At 35.2% G+C, this 20,309-nt stretch overlaps 1 protein-coding gene across 2 annotated transcripts in view; it reads right to left on the bottom strand.

The window, feature by feature from the left end:
* The window catches only part of LOC113117028 (ALK tyrosine kinase receptor), a 374,362-nt gene that overhangs the window by 43,170 nt on the left and 310,883 nt on the right, over window positions 1–20,309 (bottom strand). For both annotated transcript variants that reach the window (XM_026285385.1, XM_026285386.1), the window contains exons 6-8: window positions 4,717–4,842; window positions 2,091–2,225; window positions 1,695–1,795 (exon numbers count right to left, since the gene is read on the bottom strand). In XM_026285385.1, coding sequence (XP_026141170.1) covers window positions 1,695–1,795; window positions 2,091–2,225; window positions 4,717–4,842 — 362 coding nt within the window. The remainder of the gene's footprint in view (window positions 1–1,694; window positions 1,796–2,090; window positions 2,226–4,716; window positions 4,843–20,309) is intronic.

The raw sequence follows: 20,309 nt of genomic DNA, 5'->3' as shown, positions 1-20,309 counted from the left end.
ATGTAACGTGCAACAAGAACACCCAAAACGTATTTTGACTGTGGAGGTGGAGTGGAGGTTGTAATGCTTATATCACATCTGCTCTGAGGTTCATCTATTATGAGGGACCTTTATGTCAGGCGACTTGCAGTGGGGTTGTGAAAACGGCAGCTGTTGAAAGGAGCAAGGCTTCTCCTATTACAGAGGGGGAGAGATCACAGTCGTAATCTACAGTCTTGGTTCGTGTCTGGATCTAGTCCAATATGCTGTCATGGCCCGCTGTGCCTCCACACAGCTCTGGGCACCGTTCATACAAGACTAGGCCCTCACCTCACATCTATCAAGACTTGTCAAGACTTCTCATAAAGCCCAAACCAACAACTACTTCTCCACCTGTGTTATCTTATGTGTTTCTATCTATCTACACTCCATAATCTTCCTGAAATTCTGTTTCCTTTTCTTATTTTCAGTTCTTTATCCCACTGTTTCTCTCTCTTCTACATCTCTGTCTGTTTGCATACCCTCCATTCCCTCTGAAACTGGCTGTTTGAGTGTTTTTCTTCAGGACGTCTTTTGCAGTTGCGTAATTCACCCTTCCCAGCAGGCTGGCATGTGAGCCACAGACTGATGGGGTCAAGGTCTGTGAATTCTGAATCTAAAACGGAGACGGTCTTTCAAAAGCTTTCCATCTAGGCGAGAGCCAGTCATTTATTCCATTCTTCAAAACGGACATTAACATTTCACATTTGGTTGCCAGATTTCCATGTAATTACATTCAAATGACATTGAAATGTGGGTACAACAATAACTTTCTGACACTGGGCTACATTCTGTCAGTAGCTATTACAGAAGCAACTCATTAAAGCTATTGTGCATCCTAAAAATGTCACATATAGCCTTAAACACTGAAAAACTACTAGGTCAAACCAAAACCAACATTTTGACTACGATTTGAGAGCTAGTATAATCACACTTGACATTTTATCAAAATACCCCCCCCAAAAAATAAATAAATAAAAAAATAAAATAAATAAATAAACAGGTAAATATGCTCATAATGGGCACGCTAATACGCATCTAGTTAATACTGATAATTGGGGTTATGCTTATGCACCTATACTGAAGTGCATAAGCATAATTCCATGCAAGCAACCCTAAGACAAACACTAATCCTAACCCTAAACATGTAGAAAGTACATGAAGTCAATTAATATTACTCAGTACTTAAATGTATAATTTACCCTGTAAAAAGCACTCCTTGAAATAAAGAATAACCAAAAATAGCTCACATCTGTGCAAGGTAAGGTGGAAACATGACAACCAATAGCTGATTCAATGAATTTTAAAGAACTGGGTTCCCTACAAGGATATCATAATTTTTCATGGTCTTTGGGGGTTGAAACACTTATTATAAAATATATCACAAAGCAAGCTAACACACATGTCAATAGGTGATACATGTGGATATTCATCAACATACATGGAGCATACTCTCTTTCTGGTTATCTCTGGTCATTACCTCCTGCTGCATTATCCGAACAGGTATATAACCTTATCAGTATTCAGAGCATTTCTATAGGTGTAGCATTGATCGCTGCATGCATAGTGTAGAATACATTTGCAAATAAGGCTTGATGAAAACTTCATTTCCTCAGAGATCCAGAGGCACTGTGCATTATGGTCGCTTGTGGAATGCAGAAACGTTGTCTTCTTACCATGCAAGGGGCGTTCCGTAGTGGGTAGAAGAAAAGCGGGCTTCGCACCTGGGCTGATCCTCGCTGACCTTTGGGCTGACTGTCAATGGCCAACAAGGCCCCTGCAGACAGAGTGATGAAAAACAATTAATATGAAAAAAAAAAAAAAAAAAAAAAAAAAACCTTGAAACATCTCCCTGAATAAAGTCGAGAGATAAAAGCAGACTAAAACCAGTCAGAAGATTATTGTCAATCTTTAATAAAGATCATTTATTAACCATGTCTGCTGAAATTATTTAACTTTCTTTTTAATTTATCAAGGTTAGTACTCATCTTGTAGTCCAAACAACAAAAGTTCTGTTTTATTTAGAAAAAATAGTTCATCAAGCACAAGGTTAAGATGTTTAGGTGGAGGACCTGGGGATGGACAGCTGCTTCGGAGGCTTTGGGGAATGGACGGATGGGCCCTCCATTGTGGACCCCTTCCTGGAACCAGCTGCCAGCCGCAATCCTCTCTTCCAAACGAGCAATAGCTGCCATTTAGGAATTGACCTGGTTGAGTAGGAGAAGACAATAACATTGTGAGAATACTGAGAGATCTGAGAGAAAAGAATTGAGAGGGATAAAAAAGAAAAAGAGAAATAAGGGCTAACGATTGTACAATAACAATTGTATCCCTTAGCTAAAGAGCTTAGAAGCTTTGATGAGCAATAGTCTTTGACCGTTTTTTAAAATGTCTGAAGAGGCATAGGGAGACAGTTGAGTGTTGCTGAGTGCAAATGAGGATATGGTTTCGAGGTAAAAGAACAGAAAGCCAGGGAATAATGTGTGTAGGAAGGCTATATTAGAAATGGCCTCATAGCCCTTCCATCAACAGACAATTCATTCAACCCCGTGCAGAGCTGCAGGGATGACTATGACCTTCATTAAGAAACATGGGGGGGGGGGGGCTACATAGTTGCCCCTCCAGTTATCCACTGCAATTCAGAGAAAAAAATGCCTGCTGGCATGCAACTTACAAGCTTGAGCTTTGTACAATCCAGAATGATGCATATAAAATGGCATTCTTCTAAGAAGTGGCTACACTTAAAGAAGCAAAGTTTTTGTCTAATGGATTGTTGATAAATAAAGACAAATTAGACTATTGAGAATTTATTATTTTTTTTTTTTCTGAAACAACCTTGCCCAAAAACAGTACCAAGATAAGATATTATTTTATTTTTTTATATTTTGGGTCTGGTATAAAACCTTTAGATTAGATTGATTGATCCAATAAATAAATAAATAAATAAATAGGATGGAAAAATAAACTGAACAAAATGTGTAAAACAAATAGAAAATCAGACTTATTCTGAAAATCTGTCTAATTTAATTAATCTTATATCATAACAGTTGCTTCATAGCCGATTTGATTTTGTTTTAAGAGTGTTTATATACTGTACATCTTAATGAAAACAACACAAAAGAATGATACTGGCATTACTACTATTGGGTTGAGAAATAACCTCATTATTACTCATTATTTTCCTTTACTTCAAATTAACCTTGAATAGGCTTTAAAACTGAATCACAACTGCACAGCCATGTGCGTCATGTCTTCATGTGGTCTTCAGAAGTCAATTTTCACCAAACATTTTATTAAATAGAGAATTAAGTCTTATTTGTGCAAACTAAATAAGCGGAATAGGTTTGAAAGAGACTGATTAACAGGTTGTTAATCAATATTAATATATGTGGTGGCATATCGAACATGGACAGTGACATTTAGCTTTGTTCTAACAATAAACAAAGCTCAGAATCCTGTTAAATCTCAAAATACGTGTTTGTTGCCTTTCTCTTTGCACTGCAGGTGGACCCACTGCAATTTGATTACAGCTGCTGCACTCTATTGATCTGAGAGGTGTGAGGCAGGATCAGCTAATCATCCGCTGAGGAGAGATGCTACAGCTCTGGACTCACTGTTATTAACCAGGAGAGAGTAAACGCATCGACCAGCATGACCACACTTGTGAGGATTAGCATGAAGAACCACAACAGGGAAAGAGAGAGAAAGATGACAAAAAAAGAAGAAAAGTTCTGCACGTTTTGAGTGCTTGCAAAGCTGAAGGAACAGATCGCTAATGAATCTCTATGATGGAATGAAATTGCATCATACAGGATAGATTATGGCAGGTATGACATAAAGGATCAGGACAGTGTGAACCTCTGATCTTTAAGGTAAGGGGAGTTTAGCAAAGAAATAAAGAAACAGGGAATAATGGGAAAAGGTGGGGCCATCAGACAGAGAAAATTACAGGAAAATAGGCTAAATGTGACAGATATGTCATCAGACCTGAAATTTTTATTTTTTTATTTTTTGGTAAAAAGTTTAAAAGTGCAATGCAGCAGTGAAAAGTCTCAGATATATACAGTCCAAAAATTGAGGGAAAACAATGGAAGTTTCAACTAAAGTGACCAAAAAGCGTTTAAATTTGTAGCAATAGCCAACAACAACAATTAAAGATCTTTCTTTTATGCCAAAAAAAAAATCATTAGGATATTAAGATCATGTTCCATGAAAATATCTGGAACATTTCCTACAGTAAATATATCAAAATTTTTTTTGATTAGTAATATACATAGCTAAGGACTTCATTCGGACAACTCAAAAGGGTGATTTTCTCAATAATTTGAATTTATTTTTTATTTTTTTTTGCACCCTCAGATTCCAGATTTTCAAATAGTTGTATCTCAGCCAAATATTGTCCTATGCTAACAAACCATACATCAATGGAAAACTTATTTATTCAGCTTCATTCAATTTTGAAAGAATGCCTTAAATTAGTAGACATATAGACGAAGAAATCTGTGCTTGATGTTTTTTGAAACAGTGTTTCTGGGATGACAATGACTACTGAACCACAACAACTCCCAGAATGTCCAATAAACACAACTTCTGTTATGTAATGGCCAAACACAGGATGGCTTCATTAAAGAGCTGCTGTTGCCCTCCTGAGCCCCCGTCTGCTGTCTCGTCCTCCAAACGAACGGCACTAATACTCACGGCAATGTTCCCCCTCATCGTCCCCTTGTGGACAGTCAGGGTTGAAGTCACACAGCTGGCTCACATTGATCTCCCGGCCCCCTCTGCAGTGATAGCGGCCCCGGAGAGTGACGTTTTGAGAGGTTCCTGAGCGGAGAAAGACAAGAGGGAATCAGAGACAGTTATTACAGAGACAGTTCCCCTGAAGGAGCCAAGGTTTAAATCTCTCAAGGGTACAACGGTGATAAAGCAGAATTTCAATCCCAGTAACTCAGATTCCAGGGTCACCCTTGCTAAATATGTAACATTTGCGCAGGCAGCCCTGATCATTAACCATTAGCCCACCTTTACCTCGTTTTTCTCATACATCTTCTTTTACAACCGCACATTAGGTGTAACAGGTTACTCCGTAGAGGCTTTCTTTATGTCTTTCTGATAGACTTTCCGCCAAGAAAGTAAATCAGAGGGTTACATTAAAAGCTTCTGTGCAAACAAACACAAAGACATCAAGTAAATTCAGCACTTTGTGAAACTAAATGAGGCAGAAAGAAGACATAAAAGAGGCAAAGCCTCTCAGTAGTCACTTGTTTTTTATAGCTTCAGTGACAGGAAAGGATACTGACAAAGGCTATCTACAAATGAAAACACAGAGAGCCCTTTCCTGTCCAATAAAGATACAATAGGCACTCCAAAAACTGTGTTAATGTAATGAGAACTCAAGCACAGCTCGAAAGAGATGACTAGGATAACATTTTAACACAAACATATACAACTTCTGCCCTTCTGTGGGACGGGATACAGATCATTTTACTATGGCGCAATATATAGTTTTTCTTTTTGCATATGGAGTGCTAGCTTAACACGCGCTTTAGAATATGAAGGATGGAAAAATTGCCCAGATAAGTAGCATGTCGACTGGATTTATGTGAGTTGGGTCTGATAGCATCACAGTGAACAAAGCGAGATGTAACCGCGGTTTGCATATCTATGCAAATGGAAGACAGTCACAGAGCTGTACAAACGGACCGGCTCGCCAGGGGTTCATCATTCTGCTGACAACGATAAAGAGAGTGATTGTACAGAAGGAAAAATAAGGGGGAAAAAAAACAGGCCCACTGATGTGTTTCACTTACTTCCTTCTTGAAAAAAAAAAGGAGATGTGATTTTTATCAGTAGCAGCTACAGAGGCACAACACGCTTGATCTGGGTGATGACAGAATTTGTTGGGAAGACACGTGACAAAAGATGTTCATTTGAGATTATACCACTTCAACCACTAGAAATCAAGACGAGCAGATAGCTCAATGTCCAACACTGGGCTGGGATTTCCAAAATGTTTGCAGTAAATTCCAAAAAGGTATCGATTTGATATTGTTCAGGGGAGTCGATTTTAGGAGTTGGTATTGATTACATTGGGCAAATGTGTGTTGGCTAATGCTAGTTCCAGGATTACAGACATTAAACGACCAAAGTTATGGAACTCTTGCTGGTACGTCAATGTATTATTGCAGAGATAAGGGAGATACATGAATGCCGGTTTCATTTCTTCTTTTTCTGGTTCATGTACCCTTAATGTTGACCCTGTCCTGGTAATATTTATGGATTTGAGGAGTTGATTACATCAATTGCAACCAGTTGTTATACCACAGCAAAAATTAAATAAAATAATGAATGGTAAGAAAGTGTTTAGATACAGTGCCCTCTACTAATATTTGCACCCTTTGTAAATATGAGCAAACGCAGCTGTGAAAATAAATCTGCATTGTCTATTCTTTTGATCTTTCACTAACAATAAAAAACTCAAAAAAAAAAAAAAAAAAAAAAATTCTAACCTATCATTGGAGATTTGTGAAATAAATGCTTCCTCTAGTTGATGTTGGCCACCATTATTTGCACCCAATTATTGCAACGTCCTTTTCCCAAGATAGCAGCTACGGGTTTTCTTCTGTAATGTCTGAAGCGTTTAGAGAAACCCTGATAAGAGTTCAGAGACCATTCCTTCACACAGAATCTCTCCAGATTCACAGCTCCATGTTGGTGCTTCTTCTCTTCAGTTCATCCCACTCATTTTATTTATAAAGGGTTCAGGTCAGAGTACTGGGATGGCCTTGGCAGAAGCTTTAACTTTGTGACCGGTTTTTGTGTTGTTTTTGATGCTTGATTTTGATTATTGTCTTGATGGAAGATCCAACCACAACCCATTATTGTCAGGATAACGGTGTCAAATGAAGACACGAAAATACAGGCTCCAAATAAATAAGGTTATCCACACAAGGAGGGTTGGAAACACATGTATATATCGACGAGACCCGACAAACCAAAACTGAACAGAAAGGAAATTAAATACACAAATAAGGGGAATTAACAAGACACAGGTGAACTAACTCAAGAAATCAAGAGGAGAGAGAAATTAGGTCAAAGAACAAAAACATGGCCTACAACATAATTGATCCAGCAGTATAATTAACCCTGGACATGGGGTACTTTTTTCCCTGTTTGTACTAAACCCATCTTTTTTTTTTTTTTTTCTCGTCTGACCATAGAAGTGCCATTTAAAAATGAGCAAGGGGAACTGTTCTTGAAATCCTCTTGAACAACATGTGGTGATATAGGGCTGTTTGCATTTTCTTTTTTTTTTTTTTTTTTTTTGCATTTCATGTTTTTTTTTTTTTTTATCTTTCTAGCCCTAAAATTTTTACAACTTTTTTCGATTCTCCAGCTGTGATCCTCTGAGACTCTTTGGGCACTCAAATTCTCCTTATCACCATGTATTAGGACATTATAGACACATGTCCTCTTCCAGGCAGATTTGTAACATCTTTACTTGATTGGAACGACTTACTTATTTCCCTGATGGTGGAAATGGGGATTTTCAACTCTTTTCTTAAAGCCACCTTCTATATGGTGAAGCTCAACAATCTTGTTCTGCACATCAGAACTATTTTCTTTGGTTTTACTGCTTGTAATGGATGATTTAGGGAATTTGGCCTTTGTATTCCTCATTTTTATAATCCTGTGGTACGGGAACTCATGGCTGGACAATTTCATACTCTTAGTCACCTTTGTGTGGTCATTTTTTTTTAAATATGAATGGGAATATATTTTAGACATATTTTACTCATAGGAATTTCTAGGGGTGCCAATAACTGTGACCAGCATGATTTGGAGAAAAACATTTATTTCATCATACAATTTTCTCACTTCTATGAAAGGTTACAATTCTTGTGAATTTTTTGACTGAAAGATAAAAAAAAAAAAAAAAGATCAACAATGCAGATTTATTTTCACAGCCACCTTTGCAAATTGTTTTACCTCCGGTGCCAAAATGAGTGGAGGGAACTGTAATCATCAATTAAGTGAAGTACAAACAGAATGTGGGGTGTTTTATTTTTTTACACTTGTCAAATGCTATTTATAATTAAAATAAAAATATGTTATAGTTTAAAATTATATTAAATGCAATTTGTTAAAGTTAAGACTGTACTCTTTTAAAGTACACTTATGTGGCCTGTTATTTCATTAATATTATATCATCTGTAAGTACATTTTTTAAATAAGCTTTAAAGTACACTACACGTGCATATCCAATAAAATTAAGTGCACTTCTTTTTCACAGTGAAACAAGGCCTTTACTCTATAAATGCAATATTTTTACACAAATTAGATTCACTGTTCACAGTATTCACATTGATCAGCCCCTGAATGGGTGTATGTGTGAATGGATATCAGCCTCGGAGTCTATGATAGTTGTGGCCCTGAATCATAATTCCTAGTAAAAGAGATGCTGAGTGAACATTGTGTTTAGGATATTTTATTTTTTTAATACAGGATGTTTTTTTTTTTAAGAGTCCATTTACTCTCTTTCAGTCTTGCTTGATGACACATCAGCTAGGGATGGATACTTTTCTATAACCCATCCGACTCCCTTTCATTTGTCTCTTAGTGACTTGCAACTGCAGACACATTTACATGCATTGAGCAAGAACCATCAGTTCATGAAAATGGCATATTAATTAATATCTCAGCATGGCAGCCTTGCTAAAGAAAAAAAAAAAAATACTAATACTCTTTTTAATCAAATGCTCTGTGTATATGGCAAGTAAAAAACAGAGGAGAAACAAAAGTCGAGGAGGTGTTAATACACCAATCTGCTCTGATGCAGCTAGGCTTTGTGATGAAAGAACAAAGATGTGATGGATAGGTCGGACTAGAATCAGTGTGCAAGTCCTAAAATGATTTAATTATTGTACGGCAGATATTTGACAGCCAGCCGTAACAGTGAGTCATACCACTAGCGGGCAAACATTCATATCAGTGAGCTGAAAGCTAAGCTAAGATAAAAAAGATGCTCAATCTGTCACTGCACATGGGGAAAAGCTTAATGACCATCATGAAGGTTCACAGGCTCTGCGGCACAAATGCTTACCCTTGTAAACAATGCGTGGAAGATGTTATGAAACATGAGTCACCAAGAATCCGGCTCTGAAATACTGTTTCCAGTAAGATCCTTCAAGGTTCAGTCACACATTTCATGCACACGGAATGATTGAGTAAATGTTTGCTTTCGTAATCATTAATAAAAATTTTATATCTTGCCGCATGCTGTGAGTCCTGAGAGCATTGTATTAAAAGGCTGTTTCCTTCCAAAAGCTCCAGATTAGCTGGGTTACTCCGAATTGGAATTCCGGAGAGACTTTTAACTTTTCCTTTTTTTTTTTTTTTTGCTTCATTTTTTTTTTCATTAAAATATATATGTTGCTCACCATTTCACTGAATATCTGGTCTCATTCTGAAATATCTCAAATTATGGGAATAAACATGTGATTTCACTGCATTTCACATCAACTTAAAAAAAAAAAAAAAAAAAAAATATGTATATATACATAATTATATATATATATATATATATATATATATATATATATATATATATATATATATATATATATATATATATATATATATATATATAATTTTTTTTTTATCAACATGTTTATTGTTTAAAATTATGTACAATTAATATACTTCATTTATTCAAAGCTCAGCGCTGCAGTTATATCAACAGGAAATATTTGAACTCAACAACAAGACTGATTACCAACAGAATGAGAATTTAATGACTCCTTCAGAAGCACATGAAGGTCACAGCAAGACAGTTGGAAACCCGGTTTCAGACTCCATTTCCTCAATCTTTGTTGTGCAACAAGAAGTAGGCCACACAGCATGCTAAGTTCATGCATTTTCTTTTAAATGTCTCACATTTTTCAACATAAAATGTGAAAATGCAAACAAGCAACAAGAGGCCTATTCCACATCTATAATTACAACAGATAGAAGTGTTTGTAGATAGTTAGCTAATGATATAACAGTTTGTGTTTGCATCAAAGCTGGTAATTTATGGATTAGCCACTGAAATTAATTATTCAAAATCTTCATTTCAGTCACTTTGGCCTTGATTAAATATGAAGGTTTGTCATTCACAACGAGAGAAGACATTGTTATGAAGGTGAATGGGACCATAGGGTTAACATATTGAATGTGAAGGGTACACAGTGTGGAGATCAGAGTGATTATATGGTCTTTGCATATCTTTGTTATATCACAACATCACAGCCATTGCACACTCTAGACAGATACAACTAAGCTGATCTGAAATGTGTTCTCTCAAAACAAGAAGACAGTGAGTACTCTGACTCATACACAGGACGCACTGTGCTTTTCTCAATAGCATTAAGCACAAATATATATATATATATATATATATATATATATATATATATATATATATATATATATATATATATATATATATATATATATATATATATATTAAAAAAAATGTGTCTCAAAGAAGACTTTCTTCATCCTGATTCTGAGAACCAGACAAAAGAAGCAAATTAAGACTCTCTGCAATTTCTTTGCACATTTCTGACATCCTCACATTGCTTAAAGAATCTGGAAATGCTGCAAAGTGGGACTGTATGTGTTGATGGTTAGAGTCTGCTGTTATAAAAGAAGTTGATAATAAATCTGATATTGGACTAGATGGATAATGGCAATACAGACTGGGCAAAAAAAAAAAAAGTAATTGACCTGTTTGTCTTCCTGATAATCTCATCATGATTATTTTTATTCATAACTGCATTTTCCTATCCTTCCATCACGTATCAGTTCTCTCCTTCCTTCCTCTGACCTTTTAATTCTGTCCATACCTTTTTAACATCTATTTCCCCTTCCTTATGTTGAGCCTTACTGAAACATCCCTGTTATAAATCAACTTCTACAATGCAGATCTAGCAAGATAATTATTCCAGGTGTTGATTTGTGAAATTACTGATTTATTTCCTCAATCAGTCACAAGAAGTAAGAGATACCTCCCAAACGAATCTGTCCCGAACAACTCATTCGCTCCCGCTTAATCAGTCTGCAGTAGATCTGATTAAGCAAACCTCAAGTCACTACTTTTGGATGTATCAAAAGTCCTTAAAGTTCAGGAAAATCATGTTCTTCTCATTCTGCCAATCAAAGTAGAAGGGTTTATTAACTGCACATTTATTTCTCCTCATTTCTGTTATGTATTAAAACTCATATTACCTTCATTAATTAAGTAGTCCATGGGGAATATTAGATCTTAAGTCTCATGCATGAGCCCTTGATCATGCACAGCAAGTCAGACTGTTTACCCTCATCTCACTGGATTATATGAACTAATTATAGTTCATCGTCAGCCCTGAACATGAGATTTCCACACAGGCCTCCAGGAATGGATTGAGAAAGTAAGGTTAGCTCACTTTATGTAAGTTGGGGCAGTCCAAGCCAATGCATTTTTTTATCTACAGGGAAAGGCATAAAGTTAATGCCCTTGAATTACACCTCTGGACAACATACGAAATGGGGGGCATCTATTTTGGAGCTCAATGAGTTGTTCAGATCCACACTTGATTGGCTGAGGAAAGGCCTTGGCATCATTTGTCTTTGTCAGATTATTCCACAACGCCTGAGAGGCTAAAGCATGCAATGAAATACCTGGTTCATTTTCTTTGACTATTTTTTGGGGCACGTTTTGGGGCTGCTGCATTAGAGGAGGAGACAGATCAAAGAGGACAAGCCAGTGAGGAAGACAAAGTGAGCTGATACACCAAAGCTCTTATTGCTAAAAGACGGCATGTGTTCCTCTAAGACAAAAATAAAAAAGCCAGAGCACGTATGTAAGAACTGCCACCTCTTGCTCACAGTGTATCTGCTTGTGTACTGACCTCTACATGTTTACAGCTGTGTAGTTTTTAAGACCATAAACACTATACGCCAATGTTTCCCAACACTTTTCTTGGAGGGTAGCCAAGGCTACACATTTTTGAACACTTACTAATCAAACACATCTGAAAAAAAAAAAAAAAAAAAAAAAAAAAACTAGTAGAGACTCCAAGACCTTAAAAATGTGTGAAATAAATGCAACATTTAAAATGTGTACTGTTGAGCTGCCTCCTAAAACGGGGTTGGGAAACACAGCTCTGTGCAAGCATGTGAATTCAGACACAAATGCTTGGCCGATACATGCAAATTTGAGATTACATTGAACATTATTGCATTTGCTGTTGCAAATTAAAACCTCAGTTGTCCAATTATCCAGATTTTTTAACTATTATTAAGTTGACAGTCTATAGTTGACTAACTTGCTGAGCAAGATTGCTTCAAACCTTTGTGCATCAGTGAGAGTAACTGAATAGTATACTTATAATGCACTGTGTATTTGCATTATTAATTCTGGAAAACACACAGACCACATCAGTCTGACTAGTTTTAGGAACCGGATCAACTGATTCATTGAAACAATCAGACACAAATGACTCAGTTCAGTTGTTTCTCTTGCTATGCCCACTGTTGAATTGTAGCCCTGGCCATCTGAAAATTTCCTTTAACTAGGTTTATTTATTTATTTATTTATTTTTGAGGTATGGCCAACAAGTAACAACAATGTCAAACCCTGAGGCTACACTATCACAGGATATAGAAAGCCTCACATGGCAGTCCCATGTTTCAGACCAGGTCAAGAAAGGCCGTGCAGAAGGTATCAGAAAGGCCAGTGTCTTTAAATCAAAGGATGCCCGAGAGAGATGGGAGGCAAGTCTGTCTGCTTCATTACATCCTGGAGGCATAAAACCACTTTGATTCCATGGTGGCCCTGTTCCTTGATGCTACCCTAGCGCTTGGCAAAGCTGGACAGTCACATTACAGCTCAAACTGCTGCCTTTCAAAGATGATTGAGAAAGAGGCTCCAGAGATTAAAGCAAACAGGCTTGGAGACTTCAGAGATGGCTGGGAGAGTAAATGTATGACGCTCTCTGGCAGTGTGTTTCCTGTTTGTATGGATCTATCGATGAGAAGTACTGATTTTTAAAGAACAGTCAGATTCAACTTTAAAATAAAGAGTTTATTCAAGAATGACTGTCACCACTGATAAGCTACTACTAAATATTGCAGAAACGTAATTTTCTGTAACGTTGCTTTGAAATGATTTGTATCGTAAAATGTGCAATACAAATAAACTGGAATTGAATAGAAGTGACAATACTGTCATCATTTGTTCACCTTCATTTCAAACCATATGAGGAAATTTTGATTAATGCATGACACGTCACTACAGTTAAAGGGTATGTGAGCTTTTCTTGCTATACTATATGTTGGCCTTTTACTTCTGAACCGATCAAATTGTTTTGTGTGATCAATTCAAAACGTGAGTTATTATCAAATGAAAATATGAATAGAGCTGAAACACTGAATCATTCAGACCAAATGAACTGAAAAATAGACAGGTAACCTTACTTGCATGAAAAGTAGACAGGATATTCTTAAAAAAATTAAACAAATCAGATGATATATATATATATATATATATATATATATATATATATATATATATATATATATATATATATATATATATATATATATATATATATATATATATATATATATATATATATATATATATATATATATATATATAAAAGTATAAATTTATCATTTATATATATATATATATATATATATATATATATATATATATATATATATATATATATATATATATATATATATATATATATATATATATAAAAGTATAAATTTATCATTTATATATATATATATATATATATATATATATATATATATATATATATATATATATATATATATATATAAATGATAAATTTATACTTTTTTTTTTACAACCTATGTAGCAGATATACTCCCTAACATTTTCTTTTCATTTAAAGTTATTTCACAAGCTGAAATGAAACTTGTTCTTTAAAACGTCAAGTGTGGTAACTTTAATCATTTCATGATGTGCTATCTTTCTTTCAAAGGAAATAAATATAAGTGCCACCTACACAGCCTGACCTTTATCTTAAAAAAAAAAAAAAAAAAAAAAAAAAAAACAACAACCATGAAACGCAGGTCCTCTGGAAATCTCTAATGCATGTTAGCTCAGAAACGACTTGCTCTGTCAAAGGTAGATCTTTTAAATGTCTCTATGAAGAACCTGGGGCAAAGTAGGTTAATGAATGCACACTCTCTAAGATATTATATTAATATACAACTATATTTTGGTATCAAATTAAGAAAATGGAGATTACAGTGACACACAATTTAAAATGGTGGATGACACATGGTTGTGATGTTAATCTTAAGTAGCCTTTTCAATTTAACTGCGCTGTTGTATAATGTGGCTGATCACATGACATGAGCTTCATTGTTTGCACACCCATTGGTCGTTGCCTCATTGCATTGCTTCTCATTTGCATAAACTTGAATTCTATTCGACTGTTTTGCATTACAAACTCGCTGATGGGCCTCAAACTATCAACTCTCATTGAAAATGAATGATTTCCACTTACTTTGTCACTGCAAATTTTTGTCAGTGTGAATGACCCTGCAAGTCATGATTTGAATTACCAATTTAGGCACAAAGGTCTGTAGATAGTTTGTGAAATTGCCTAATTGTAACTAATATTTTTCTTTTTGTCCCAAGTCCCCTGAGATGCATCTAAAGGTGCACGTGTAAGTTGAGTTTTTTCCCCCAATATCTGTCAGACCTGCCAATAGCAGATGACAACTGAGACTATTTACCAGCCATAATTTTTGTTATCACCCATGTAACAGTGTTGTATTTCATTTTTATTTATTATCTGTTAGCTTTACTTTATTTGATTTGTGATGGGCTGGTTTTTCACTGAAGTAAAGGTGATGAAAGTTGCATCTGAAAGAATCAGAAGAGGAGAGCTGTGTGTTTGTGTGAACACATGGCGATTGCCCAAACACTTCCATGATTATTAGATGATGTTACTTTAGAGCTCTTGGTTGTCTTTGAGTCACTCATGTCACTTACAATCAACGAACAGCAAATGTCAGACTATTGCCCTTGCCGTGTCTTATTGAATTTCTGTAGCTCCTAATAAAGTTAATTGTCAATTTGCCACTATCCCCATTTTATTCACTCTCCAAAGCCAAATTTGACTCACATTTCTTACTTGGCAAGTGCTCATTTTGGATCCACTGAATAATTGTGAATGTTCATGTATGCAGCAAAAAGTTGTTGAAGGAGGGAAGACACAGTAGTCACAGCACAATAATTTAACCTGATTTTACTCAATCAATTAAACTGGTTCTTCTATGGGAATGCTTTTGGAACCTTTATTTTTTAAGGGTGTACCCCTAAACTGTGGTTGTTTACCAAATTTTGTAATAACTTCTCGGCCATAATTAGCTACATTAAACTTTATTGCTAGTACCAGATTGCCAGATTTCTGCATCTGACAAGACTGCATTATTTATTACCCCTTAAAACAATCTATTTAGTTTATAGACCACTGCATTGAGACATGCGAGGAGAAAGGTAATACTTTCTAAACAATATACTTAAGTGTGAACTGAATGTAATGTTTTCAGACACTTAAAGGGAAAGTTAATGAAAAAAAAAAATGCTCTTAAACTAGATAACACTTAGAGGGAACACATAATCACTATTAATTCAGAGTTTTCTGTCAGTATACTCCCAATTTGCTGCTTCTTAATGTTTAATAATATAGTTGTTAAGTTTAGGTATTAGGTAAATTTTGGTCAGATTTAAAATATGGTTGTGCAGATAAGGCATTAATATGTATAAGTACTTTGTGTAAGCGCTTTATAGGAACTAATACACAACCAATATGCTAATAATATGCATGCTTATAAACAACTATGTAATATTGAAAATATATCCTTAAATTAAAGTGTTACTATTTACTCAACCTCAGGTCATTCATACACTGCAGGTTTGTGATTGCTGTTTCTTAGTGCATTCACGGCTGTCTGGAACTTCCTCCATTGCACAATGACATGTGCATGGGCACATTCTCACACATTGACGATACTGTTTGTTTACAGCAGAGAGTGAGTTCTTGTGTGCAGACCTCCACCAGCAGTACCAACACCTAAAGCTCACAACATAAAAGTTTCAGAGACTGAGAACTGAGAACCAGAAACCGAGAGAAGCAGAAGCAGCGGCAACCAGGATAAGCACAAGTACTTACAATTTTGCCAAAATAATAATAATAATAATAATAAAGCACGTCCTCACTCTCTGTCTCAAGCAGAGTCAAGTGTGTTCTTGGTCATCTCTCTGTTCTTGGTCGGAGTATTCTGAATTGAACAAGTTCATTGAAGATCATCTTCGGGACATCATCAGCACTAAACATACTCTTTTGATAGATCTACATTTTCTTAACTCAACAAATCGATCTGATTCTCTTTCAACATATCTTGACAAACTATCCCCTGAGAAAGACTCAAGATTCCTCCTCTGAGCCCTTTAGCACACATCCCTCAGCACACCATAGTCTGACTAGAGAAGCACTAAGCGTCATCCCCACTGGACTTTTCCTGGGATTCACATTCACGCTTCTCTCGCCCGCTCACGGCACAGCTCATTTCACTCACTCAGTCTCGTGGGCCTGAATGATTGATGGTTGGGGGAAAGGCTTGGCACACCTCCATGGTCCATCCCAGGCTGTAAAGCAGCAAGCATCACCATGTTAGACCCTGACAGCTGCGCAGCTTAATGGGGAAGGATATAGACTGGGGAATATGAGGCTGCTGGTCCAAGCCCCTATGGGTCCCAGTTGCTATAATAAATGACTGAATGGATGCAGCCTGTTTCTTGAATGGCTGATGACAAAATAAGCACTGAATATGAAATTGAAATTCAGTTGTTTGTGCACATGTGCTCCCAATACACCCAGAAATCAATATTCATGTTGTCATCTTTAAGAATTTCAGATGGATGACTAAAAGAGGAACCACATGTTGGCAAGACAGTAATAATGTATAATCTCAGACCTTTAGCCACTTTTTAAATTATTAATTCACTAAGATGAAATAAACTACTGTAATAACACTCATGACATTAGACATTTTAGGCAAATAGAACTAAATGGAAACGGGCAAAAAAAAAAAAAAAAAAAAAAAAAAAAAAAAAAAAAAAATAGACAATCATATATATATATATATATATATATATATATATATATAAAACAAAATTAAATTATAAAATTATTATAAATGGTAAAACTGATCTGATATTATAGATGTGGCTTGGTTGGTAATTTTGCTTGTTGGTCCACTTGACTGTGAACATAATAATAATAATAATAATAATAATAATAATAATAATAATAATAATAATAATAATACATATTATTATTATTATTATTATTATTATTATTATTATTATTATTATTTATAATAACAATACTAATATGTTAATTATATATATGAAAATATTTAAATCAACCATTAATAATTATCTGTCATTTACTGTAGTATTTGTTTTGTAAGACATATTACTATAAAATACTATGCTAAGCTAAAAGAGAGTCTTACAAACTTCTACTTTTACTTAATATTAGTTTCTATTTGTATTTGTTAATACATCTTTTTTTTTTATGTATCATGCTAACCAGAAAAGGTGTATTCATGTCACAGTATATAAATCACTTTTTCTAGTAAATTGTTGTCTTTTTTATAAAAAAAAGAAAAAAGATAGATGCGTGACCAGTAATTTTTCTAACCTTTAAACTAAATTAGCTATTAACTGTCTCACTTCTCAGTGCATTCAAACAAGTTAATTAGAGAAGCTTAATCTTATATAAGTGTTTGTAAAATGAATGGATGTAGGGACACTTTCTCTGAAGTCATCTAACTCACAGTGAGAGATGATGGGAAATTGAAAACCTTCACTTTGCACTCACAGTAAGGCACTGCAGTGGTCGTTCACGCTGTTTTGCAAGAAAAAAAAAAAAAAGAGAGTGGATAACTCAAAGAATATAAATGGACCTCATCAAACCTCTGCAGAACTCGATTCAGCCTGCTAGACACCTTTTTATGATAGTAGCGTAATCAAAATCACGTTTGCCGGAGGGAGCAAAAAGCAGATGACTCAGAAAGCAACAAACAGGGAGTGAGTTAACGTTTTATGATAAGATGATCTACACCTCCGCATTGTCTTGAGTCTGAGGTGACGGCAGCGCTCATAGTAGCTGTATCACCTCATTGTTATAAGGTGACAGCGCTTTTGAAAGGAACAAAGTTTGTTATAACCATAAAATATATGTTTTCAATTACAAATCACTATTACTATTACATGCTCACACTTTGAACAAACCACTGCATAACATTTAGCCACATACTGTAACTGTAAAAAAAAATGTGCTGTTATTTTCTAATTGACCAAACATCTAACAGGCTCACGCTACCTTTCAAATTATTATTATTATTATTTACAGATTAATATCTCATATTTGCTATTGCTATTTGATATTGCTACAGCCTGTATTTGTTTGTGAATGTTATACTGAAGTTCAAATAAAATGCATTTGACGATTATATTCTGAAGTGTCAAGGATTTATATTCATTTTAACGTTCGACGATGCAATTTACCACTGAGTACATTTAAACATGGTATATTAAGTTTATTTGAGATGAATGTTGATTGTAATAATCAGTGGCTAAGCTCACATATAATTAATGATTCATTCTACATTGATCTATTTATTTCAGGAAATAAAACATCTGCAGGTTTATCTGTGACTGCATGTATTGTAAACGAGTGAACTAGTTTGAAAAAGTAAATTAATTAAAATAAAATTTAAATAAATCAATCGATCCGTCCATACATACACACATAAATGCAATGCATTACGAAACACTAACAACCACTCAAAACACTTTAGCAACTTAATTGTATTATTTCTTCTAACAACCACTCACAACTTATATTATGACTGTGAGTTTTACAACCATTCGCATTTACTTAATTTCATTAAAGGAACATTTCAAGTCTTTTCAAGCACATCTGTCTCGCGCACACACACACACAGACACAATCCTCAGCTTTGCAAATCAGTACGTCAAGTGAGCGCGTTAACGGGTGGCAGGTAATTCGAGCTCTAGTGGCAGGTGCTTCAGGAAGTCAAGCCACGCTGTAAAGCATGTCAATCTGCTAATATCTATTATGGCAAGCGGGGGTGGATTAGAGCTAGAGAGAACAGGGCACTTAGCAGCAAGAACAGAGGAACACGGCGTGCCTCAGGACGAGAACAGCCTGTCTAACGGAGAGACCCCCGGAGGGATTTGTTTGGGCAGACGCAAAAAAACTGGGCTACTAAACTACACAACCCTCAAACAATTAGAGATCTGTCTGCCTCTGAATTTGCATGACAAGCAGCGTTCTGTTCCCTGCGGTCAGACATGGGCAATTTCCCCGCCAGTTATTGAATCAGGAAGCATGGAGCAGAAAAAAAAGAGCAAAAAAAGAGCAAGAGGAAAAATTCAAGTTGCCGCCGTTGATCTAAAAAGCATGAATGCTCTATAGTAAATGTTGTAGTTCAAATGAGGAAGTGGCACGAGGCAGTTGCTCTCCTGACATAGGTTGAGTGTTAGAAAAAAAATGCATTCAGTACACTCATACAAAGATTTGAAGTGAGGCAGATGAATTGCTCCTAGGCATCAAACGCATATTACATTTTTTTCTACTTTTGATTGAATGGATTCCAACACTATAAAAAAAAAAAAAAAAATGTACAATGCAAATATTTTTGCACTTTGGCAATAAGTTGAAAATCATAAACAGCTTTGCATTGCAATATTCTTCCCTGAAATCATTTGCAGCATTTTATATTCAAATTTTATGACTTTATGAGGTTTTACAGAAATCAAACAGATTGCAGTCTCATTTGATCACATAACCTGTCATCCTTTACAATCAGATGACAGAAATCAGATTGTAGAAATCATTGTAATATGCTGATAATACTTTTCACTATGAAAACTATGAAAAACTAAATGCTGTTACCAACACTGATAGTTAAAAGAAAATTTTCTTGAACATCAAACTGGATTATTAGACTGGTTTCATAAGAGTTATTCATGCGGCGTTGAAGCCTTAACTAATGGCTGCTAAACATAGAGCTTTGACATTACATGAATAAACTACATTTAAAATGCATTTTAGTAATATTTTACAGTATTACAGCTTTTCTCCTTTTTGATAAAATAAATGCAGCCTTGGTGAGCA

The sequence above is a fragment of the Carassius auratus genome, chromosome 17 (assembly GCF_003368295.1).
Source record: "Carassius auratus strain Wakin chromosome 17, ASM336829v1, whole genome shotgun sequence".
In the NCBI taxonomy this organism is placed as follows: domain Eukaryota; kingdom Metazoa; phylum Chordata; class Actinopteri; order Cypriniformes; family Cyprinidae; genus Carassius; species Carassius auratus.
This window is presented reverse-complemented; position numbering and strand designations above follow the sequence as displayed.